Source organism: Centropristis striata, chromosome 8 (genome assembly GCF_030273125.1).
Source record: "Centropristis striata isolate RG_2023a ecotype Rhode Island chromosome 8, C.striata_1.0, whole genome shotgun sequence".
Taxonomy (NCBI): Eukaryota; Metazoa; Chordata; class Actinopteri; order Perciformes; family Serranidae; genus Centropristis; species Centropristis striata.
In genome coordinates this window covers 2811217-2820607 of record NC_081524.1, presented here as the reverse complement: position 1 = coordinate 2820607, position 9391 = coordinate 2811217, and the positions used below count along the sequence as shown (strand labels likewise).

At 38.1% G+C, this 9391-nt stretch overlaps 1 protein-coding gene across 2 annotated transcripts; it reads left to right on the top strand.

Moving 5' to 3' along the window:
- The first annotated feature begins 269 nt into the window (after window positions 1–269).
- LOC131976259 (zinc finger protein ZFP2-like) lies at window positions 270–6739 on the top strand. Of its 2 annotated transcripts, none has more exons than XM_059339197.1 (3): window positions 270–499; window positions 3264–3872; window positions 4977–6739. In XM_059339197.1, the coding sequence occupies exons 1-3, from the start codon at window positions 328–330 to the stop codon at window positions 6026–6028; spliced, it is 1833 nt and encodes a 610-aa protein (XP_059195180.1). In that variant the 5' UTR covers window positions 270–327; the 3' UTR covers window positions 6029–6739. The 2 variants fall into 2 exon arrangements, with proteins under 2 accessions (XP_059195180.1, XP_059195179.1); XM_059339196.1 differs by having other exon boundaries at window positions 3264–4208.
- Window positions 6740–9391: the final 2652 nt, after the last annotated feature.

Sequence of the window (9391 nt, the reverse complement as noted above, 5' to 3'; positions counted from 1 at the left end):
ATTAATAGATTAGAACCCCCCATCATTTTTAATGAGTGACCTGTAATTGTGGATATTTAACTTAGTGCTTTGAATGCACTGTGGTTTTTCTCACTCTCTCTTTTCTTTTTTAACAAAATCATTTTCTACAAAGTGACAAAAAGATGTCCATCAGCCAAAACAAAACAGTAACTTATAAAATATTAATCGAGGTAATTAATGCTTACTATTAAATAAAATTCCAATCAGTTGAAAGCGGAACAAAAGAGTGCCGGCACTTCCCATGTCGGATCCTAAACAGTGTGACATCTCGATGAGTTAATGTGTTGAAGTTGTCATTAAGCAACAATGTCTACAGTTGAGACTTTGAGACAGTTTGTCAGCGAGCGACTGACTGCTGCTGCTGAAGAAATATTCGGAGTTTTGGAGAAAACTCTCGTCGTGTACGAGGACGAGATCGATCGTCAGCGGAAACTGCTGGATATCTTCTGGAAACCAGAAATAAAGTTACACAGGATAGGTATGTATATGCTTATTTATATTATTTTAATAACATAAAATAGAGCGGGTTTGTTTTTTTTAATCCTTTATTAACTTATCGAGGAATCATTGAGGGCAACCCCTCATTTATAATGACGTCGAGAGTACAGAGAAAACACAATGAAGAACAAAAGAGCACCAACAAAACACATGCAGAAACATTAAACACAGTGGCAATGAAAGGAAGAGTTATTGGTTATCATAGTTTTAAACTGGCACATAGTTTAATTGTGTTGAGTTTGAGTGAATTGTTAAGAAATGCATTGAGGAAACCTTTAAAGTTAAATTATCTGACTCCAACAGTAAATCCTCTCACCTATTTCTCTGCGCAGATCGTTTGATGGGGAATGATGAGCAGGAGACGTTCAAGTTCTCAGTTTAACATCATTTTATTACAATACGTCAAGAAATTTGCAGTAACAGAGTTTCTGGCTTCAAACTACACTTCCCTGATTTACATGATTAAGGCAGATCAGTTCATGAAGTCTGGACCCCCCTTCTGTCCCTTGAACCCTCTTTATTATTCCAACAGAGGTTGGTAACGCTTTATATTAAGGTCCTTGTAATAACCACGAATTAACAAGTAATAAGGCCCTTGTAAGTCCTTACAAGATGCTTATTAACATTATTGTGTGTTTATAAGCTTATATAACTGTTAATAATGGCATTACAAACACCCATGACCCACCTATTATGTCTTTGCCATGCCTTTTTTAATATAACTATAAACTATATAACTATTAACTATGAGTTAACTATGCTTTTTGCAACTACCGGATCTAAAGCGAGAACAATGCCTTATTACTTGTTGATTGATGGTTATTAAGGACCTTATTATAAAGCGTTACCCAGAGGTTTTACTCAGAATGAAGGTAGAACTCTCCAAAAGGTGCGTCCCTCTCGAACCGTTGATTCGTCAGTTTGAATACATTTTGTGGACACATCATGTCACCAAGCAGAGAAGACAGTTATCTTTCTGCTTCAGCACACCCAGTCTGTGACCTGACCTGGAACAACTTTTGAGACACAAACTCCTGCCTTGTTATGAGTTGCAGAGGTGATAGTGGGGACAAGATTTTGCCATGTTCACATAAGATATAAAACGTAAAAGATATGTTTTTGTGATTATAGAATCTTACTCTAAATAGGACACAGAAAGTCTAGGCAGATAAAATAAATTTATCGCGAGTAATCATAGTTTTAAAACAATATTAGCACATGATCATTGTATCAAAAGTATCTTACATGATTAATCTATAAATGCGTAAAGAGAGGGCACACACACAGTTAGTGAATTACGCACGCATAGATATTGACCTAGTCAATCAGATAGTGATCCCCATGCACAGAGACAGAAAACAGAGACAGAATAACAGATTATGTCTAACAGAATGTTGTAAAATGTTCAAGGAAGATGCAGCAGAAAAACTGAAAGCAGTTTTTTCCAAATTCAGTATTTGTCCGGGGAACATTGAGCATTAAGCATTTATCACTAGAGCGTGTTGGATAATTAATATGTGACTAGTTTAATAAAGTGCTGAGGTATGGTGGCATGTCATCTATCAAGACTTTATAAATAACCCACACAGGTGAGAAGCCGTTGTTTTGCAAAATATGGGGGAAAGATTTCAAGAGTAATACACACTTGAAGTGCCACTTGAGAACCCATACAGGTGAGAAACCGTACATGTGTAAAACATGTGGCAAAGATTTCAGGCGTAAAGATGAATTGAAACTTCACAAGAGGTCCCGCACAGGTGAGAAGCCGTAGACTTGCAAGACCTGCGGGAAAAGATTTAGTGAGCAAAAAATACTGATGCGTCATATAAGAACCCACACAGGTGAGAAGCCGTATTCTTGCAAAACATGTGGCAAATGTTTCACATTTAACACTCAGTTCAAAGTCCACATGAGAAGAGACCACACTGATGAGAAGCAGCACAAGTGAGGAGCCACATAATTAAAGTTCCTGTAGAAATGTTCTTTTTTCTTAAACCACATTCTTGAAAAAATATTTGAGGATTGTGTTTAAACTCGTGTTGCAATAGCTACATCAAACTTAAGATGTCAGCATCTTTTTTTAACGTTTTCCTTTTCATGACATTGTTATGTCCATGTCTGTTTTCAAACAGTGTTTCTTTAAAACAACCATAATCTCCAAAATCAAGGATCTGGATGGTTGTTGTTTCTGCCAAATGTCCATTTCCAATGTTGGAATTACTTTTTGTTCAAAGTTGAACAAGACGAGTTTAAATCAATTTTCTTCACATAATATTTGACCGTTATATATGAAGCCTTTCACACTACTTTGCAAGAAGTTACATTTTATCTCAGAGAACGACTGGCATCAACACTTTTTAAAAAAAAGTTTTTATAAGACATCTTGTGAAATGTGAAATGTGCCTTCTTTTGCCTATTTTAATAAATTAACCCATTTAAATGTCCGACCAAAATTGTGGTATTTTAATCCCTATAAATGACAATTCTTGGACTATCAAGTCGTTCCCTGTGGTGGGACTTATAAATTAATATAGTATGTTATCCTAGAACTAAAATTAGGTATACCTGTTCAGTCCCATGTTTGGCTTATTATCCAAGCAGTTTGAAAATGTTTACACCTGCCCAACTCTACTTCACGTGCCATCTCTCAACATTGACTGGTCGCAGGTTTCAAATGAGAAAGACAGAGAAGATATTCACACAATCACAGAAGTATCCTGTATCTTTTGTTTCTGTCCCTCCAGAGCTCCAACAGCAGCATGTTTGTAAGGAAGAGGAGGTTCTCGTTGACCAGCCGCTCAGTATTCTGGAGATAAAATCTAGTCTGGAACAAGAAGACCCAGATCCTCCACAGAACAAAGGGGAACAGCAGGAACTCTGCACCGGTCAGGAGGGGGAGCAGCTTGTCTTGGAGCAGGAGACTGAGGCCCTTATGTTGACTCCTACTCCTGAAGAAAGTGACCATGATGAAGCTCAGACTGTGAACTTGAGTATCGATGAAACTCAGAGTGCAGTGGAGGAGATGTCTGCTGAGAGCCAAGATCAGAACGGAGGCCAGCATCTGGATTCAGGATCCGCTGGAAGTACAGAGCCACGACTAAAGAGGAGACATCGCAAAAACAGAAGTCACAGTAACAAGATAAACAATGCTGACATGTCAAACATTCACCGTAAAACTCAGACTCGTACAAAGCCTATTGAATGTGACACATGCAGGAAATGTTTCAAGAATGACGACTTATTGAAGTCACACATGAAAGTCCACACAGATGAGAAGCCATATTCTTGTAAAACATGCGGGAAAGATTTCAGGAATAATGCACAATTGAAGGTCCACATTAGAACCCACACAGGTGAGAAGCCGTACCTTTGCAACACCTGTGGGAATAGATTTATTAACCAAAGGACACTGACCCGTCATATAAGAACCCACACAGATGAGAAGCCATATTCTTGTAAAACATGCGGAAAAGGTTTCAGAAGAAAAGCACACTTGACAGTCCATATGAGAACCCACACAGGTGAGAAGCCGTACATGTGTAAAACATGTGGCACAAATTTTATGCGTAAAGATGAATTGAAAGTCCACATGAGAACCCACACAGGTGAGAAGCCATATTCTTGCAAGACATGCGGCAAAGATTTCAGGAGTAAAGCACCCTTGACAGTCCACATGAGAACCCACACAGGTGAGAAGCCGTACACTTGTAAAACATGTGGCAAATGTTTCAGGCAAAACGGAGATTTAAATGTCCACACGAGAATCCACACAGGTGAGAAGCCGTACACTTGTAAAACATGTGGCAAAGATTTCAGGCAAAATGGAGATTTTAAAGCCCACATGAGAATCCACACAGGTGAGAAGCCGTACACTTGTAAAACATGTAGCAAAAATTTCAGGCTAAATGGAGAATTGAGAGCCCACATGAGAATCCACACAGGTGAGAAGCCGTACACTTGTAAAACATGTAGCAAAAATTTCAGGCAAAGCAGAGAATTCAAAGCCCACATGAGAATCCACACAGGTGAGAAGCCTTATTCTTGCAAAACATGTTGCAAATGTTTCACATTTAACGCTCAGTTGAGAGTCCACATGAGAAGAGACCACACTGATGAGAAGCAGAACAAGTGAAGAGCCTCATCATTAAAATCACATCATAATAAAATTGTGGTATTTTAATCTCTATAAATGACAATTCTTGGACCATCAAGTTGTTCTCCCTGGTGGGACTAATAAATGAATATATTACGTTATCTTAGAACTAAAATTCAGTTCAATCCCATGTTTGGCTTATTATAAAATTGATTTGAAAATGTTTACACCTGCCCAACTCTACTTGACGTACCATCTCTCGACACTGACTGGTCGCAGGTTTCAAATGAGAAAGACAGAGAAATATTCCGGCCTTTTCTACAATCACAGAAGTATCCTGAATCTTCTGTTTCTGTTCCTCCAGAGCTCCAACAGCAGCATTTCTGTAAGGAGGAGGATGTTTTCACCATCCAGCCGCTCATTATTCTGGAGAGGAGCTCCAGTCCGGACCAAGAAGACCCAGATCCTCCACAGAACGAAGGGGAACAGCAGGAACTCTGCACCGGTCAGGAGGGAGAGCAGCTTGTCTTGGAGCAGGAGACTGATGCCCTTATGTTGACTCCTACTCCTGCAGAAAGTGACCACGGTGAAGCTCAGACTGTGAACTTGAGTATCGATGAAACTCAGAGTGTGGTGGAGGAGATGTCTGCTGAGAGCCAAGATCAGAACGGAGGCCAGCATCGGGACTCAGGATCTGCTAGAAGTACAGGGCCACCACTAAAGAGGAGACTTCACAAAAAGAGAAGTCACAGTAACAATATAAACAATGTTGACATGTCAGAGTTTCACCGTAGAACTCAGACAGGTAAAAAGCCTAATGAATGTGACACATGTGTGAAATGTTTTAAGAATGACTACTTATTGAAGTTACACATGAGAGTCCACACAGATGAGAAGCCGTATTCTTGCAAAACATGCCGTAAAGATTTCAGGCGTAAAGATAAATTGAAAGAACACATGAGAACCCACACAGGTGAGAGGCCATATCCTTGCAAAACATGCGGCAAAGGTTTCAGAAGAAATGCACACTTGACAGTCCATTTGAGGTCCCACACAGGTGAGAAGCCGTACACTTGTAAAATATGTGGCAAATGTTTCGGGAAAAAAGAACATTTAGATGTCCACAAGAGAATCCACACAGGTGAGAAGCCGTACATGTGTAAAACATGCGGCACAGATTTTATGCGTAAAGATCAATTGAATGTCCACATGAGAACCCACACAGGTGAGAAGCCGCACACTTGTAAAACATGTGGCAAATGTTTCAGGCACAACGGAGATTTAACTGTCCACATGAGAACCCACACAGGTGAGAAGCCTTATTTTTGCAAAACATGTGGCAAATGTTTCACATTTAACACTCGGTTGAAAGTCCACATGAGAAGAGACCACACTGAAGAGAAGCAGCACAAGTGAGGAGCCACATAATTAAAGTTCTAGTAGAAATGTTCTTTTTTCTTAAATCACATTCTTGAAAAAAGATTTGAGGATTGTGCTGAAACTCCTGTGTTGCAGTAGCTCCATCAAACATGAGATGTCAGCATCTTTTTGTAATGTTTTCCTTTTCATGACATTGTTACCTCCATGTCTGTTTTCAAACAGTGTTTCTTTAAAACAACCATAGTCTCCTAAATCAAGGAAAACATTATTTTCACAGTGAGTGCACAGGTGTTGCTGTTACAGTCATGATTTGATCTGGATGGTTGTTGTTTCTGCCAAATGTCCATTTGCAATGTTGGAATTACTTTTTGTTTGAAATTGTACAAGACGAGTCTAAATCCATGTTCTTTCCATAATATTTCATAGTCTTATATAAAGCCTTTCACACTAATTTGCAAGAAGATAGATTTTATCTCAGATACCGACTAGCATCACTATTTTATGTTTTTTACATTTTTATAAGAAATCTTGTGAAATGTCTCTTCTTTTTTCTATTTTAATAAAGCAACCCATTTATGTGTCTGACCAAAATTGTGACATTTTTATCTCTATAAATGATCATTCTTGGACCATCAAATTTTTCCCTGTTGTGGAACTAATAAAGGAATATCTTATGTTATCTTAATCAAATGAGTTTCTCGTTAAAACTAGTGTTAGAGAATAAATCACCAACTATTTAAAGTGCAACCTTGGAGTGGGGCATTCATCTGATTGAAACAATTGATTAAAATGATAATTTAACTTTTCTCAGACTTGGTTAAGGCAATAGACTAGAAATCCATTAGGGTCTGCCCGAGCAGGTTTGAATCCTGCCGACAACGTAGTCTTTAACTTTTTTTACCCCATCAACTTAATAAAAACGTTAGTATATTACTTTTTTTTATACAATGCTAACATCTGGATTAACCTTGGCTTTGTGCTGACATGAAGACTGACTGTATTAAAACCACTTCCTCTCATATTTTCAAAATAAATCTCAGTAGGTATAGACAACGAAGGTGAAGGTGTTTTATGGTCCTTATCTTTATGTAAAAGTGGCACTAACAGAATGTGAGATTTTGTGCTGAGTCCAACTGTATTCATTGTATAATAATTAATAGATTAGAAGCCACCATTATTATTAATGAATGACATGTGATTGTGGATATTTAACTTAGTGCTTTGAATGCACTGTGTTTTTTCTCCCTCTCTCTTTTCTTTTTTAACAAAATCATTTTCTACAAAGTGACAAAAAGATGTCCGTCAGCCAAAACAAAACAGTAACTTATAAAATATTAATCGAGGTAATTAATGCTTACTATTAAATAAAATGCCAATCAATTGAAAGCGGAACAAAAGAGTGCCGGCACTTCCCCTGTCGGAACCTAAACAGTGTGACATCGAGCGGGGGTAAACAGCACGAGCTGAAGTTATCATTAAGTAACAATGTCTACAGTTGAGACTTTGAGACAGTTTGTCAGCGAGCGACTGACTGCTGCTGCTGAAGAAATATTCGGAGTTTTGGAGGAAACTCTCGTCGTGTACGAGGACGAGATCGATCGTCAGCGCAAACTGCTGGATATCTTCTGGAAACCCCAAATAAAGTTACACAGGATAGGTATGTACATACTTATTTATATTATTTTAATAACATAAAACAGAGGGGTTCTGATATACATACAATCAAAATATGTAAAATACATTTTGGTAGTACTAACAAATAATAACCTGGTTCATTACATACTGTCTATGCACTTTATGTGTTTTTTATGCACACTGTTCATTGCACCTTATTTGTTTCATAGCACCAACATTTTTATACTGTATATTCATATTTATTCTGCACTGGAATTCTATTCCACTCCTTAATACATACTCCTTCTTTAGACACTTTATTTTTATTGTATTTTATTGTATTTTTATATTTTATTGCTTGAAGTATGCCTAGGTTGTTCTTTTTATTTAATTGTGTTGTCATTGTCTCTGTGTGTAATGCTGCTGCTACGCTGTAATTTCCCAGCTTGGGATAAATAAAGTATATCTATCTATCTATCTATCTATCTATCTATCTATCTATCTAATCTGCAATTTTATCTTCGCCGAAAAAAACATTTTACACACTGTGGACGTGTATTTCACTACAGTAAAGAAAACTCTTGCAGCTGTAAGGAATCAGCACAAACGTGGCTAGAAGTGGGAACTAAGAAATTAATTAATTACTTAGATTGTTCAATTATTATTTTTGCCCACAAAATTATAGCGAAGATGCTTAATCAGTTATTATTTTGGCTCTCAAAATATGAGAGACGTTGCTTAACAATAAACCCACAAACATGATGATGGAAAACACGAACTGTTTATTTTTGGGGCCATGGCCAAATAAGTTTGGGAACCCTTGGCACACAAAGCAAACAGAAAATTCAGAAAACAGAAACAGACTAGGGATGCTCCGATCAGGATTTTAGGTTCCGATCTTACTGAAATCAATATCTGATGATCCGATTTTTTCCGATCACCGATCACAGCGTCGTAAACAGCAATTTAAGCATTTTATTTATTGTGTAACAAGTATTGAAATAGGAGATGAGAAAGTATTATGAATTGACAACAATCTGTTTCATTGCAGGGAACTTGCAACTCTCCACTCTAGCTATTACTCTCTTAGAGAGACTTCAAGCTTACATAGACTGTATGAACATAAATCAAATAAAATACTTTTCATAAGTGCAACATTGCATTCTTTAAAGCAGGGGTCTCAAACTCAAATTACCTGGCTGAGGCTGGGCCGCATCAGGTATTCCTAGGGATCGGTACTGTTCACATTTGAACCGATACGGTACCGATACCCGGTACCTGGGAATCGGTACCGGTACTCAACGGTACCAATTTTCGGTACTTTTGCGTTTGAAAATATAAACTTTAAAAAATATATCAAAACAATATAAAATCCAGGATGAGCAGTGCTTTATTGTTGAGTGAACGTGCATTTTGTAACATGAAGGTTGGAGTGTTATCAAAGAATGCAGAGGAGCGCTCTCAGGTGGCAAAGCACGGAGAAAAAAAAAAAAAAAGGTTGCAAGTGCACGTGTGATTTGTTGTGATGACGTCGTAGCTGTGCAGCGCAGCACCGGTCAGACAGTATTGTGGGCATGGTTGGAATAAACAAAGTTGAGTCGGGCTGCTCTGTGAACATATCGAGGATGACGCAGGAGTCTGAGGGATTTAATTTCAGTGAGGCAGTTTGGAATAAAGTGGCAGGTAATATTCCTGAGTTGAAGATCGGAGTTTTAGCGGAGGACCAGAGATGCAGCAGCTAGCTGCTAGCTGTTAATGACTGATCTACAGAAGAATGGAGAAAGC

Coding starts and splice junctions, on each gene's coding strand:
- LOC131976259 (XM_059339196.1), top strand. CDS start 328: ATGTCTACAGTTGAGACTTTGAGACAGTTTGTCAGCGAGCGACTGACT. Junction 500..3,263: donor AATAAAGTTACACAGGATAG/GTATGTATATGC, acceptor CTGTCCCTCCAG/AGCTCCAACAGCAGCATGTT. Junction 4,209..4,976: donor CCACATGAGAACCCACACAG/GTGAGAAGCCGT, acceptor CTGTTCCTCCAG/AGCTCCAACAGCAGCATTTC.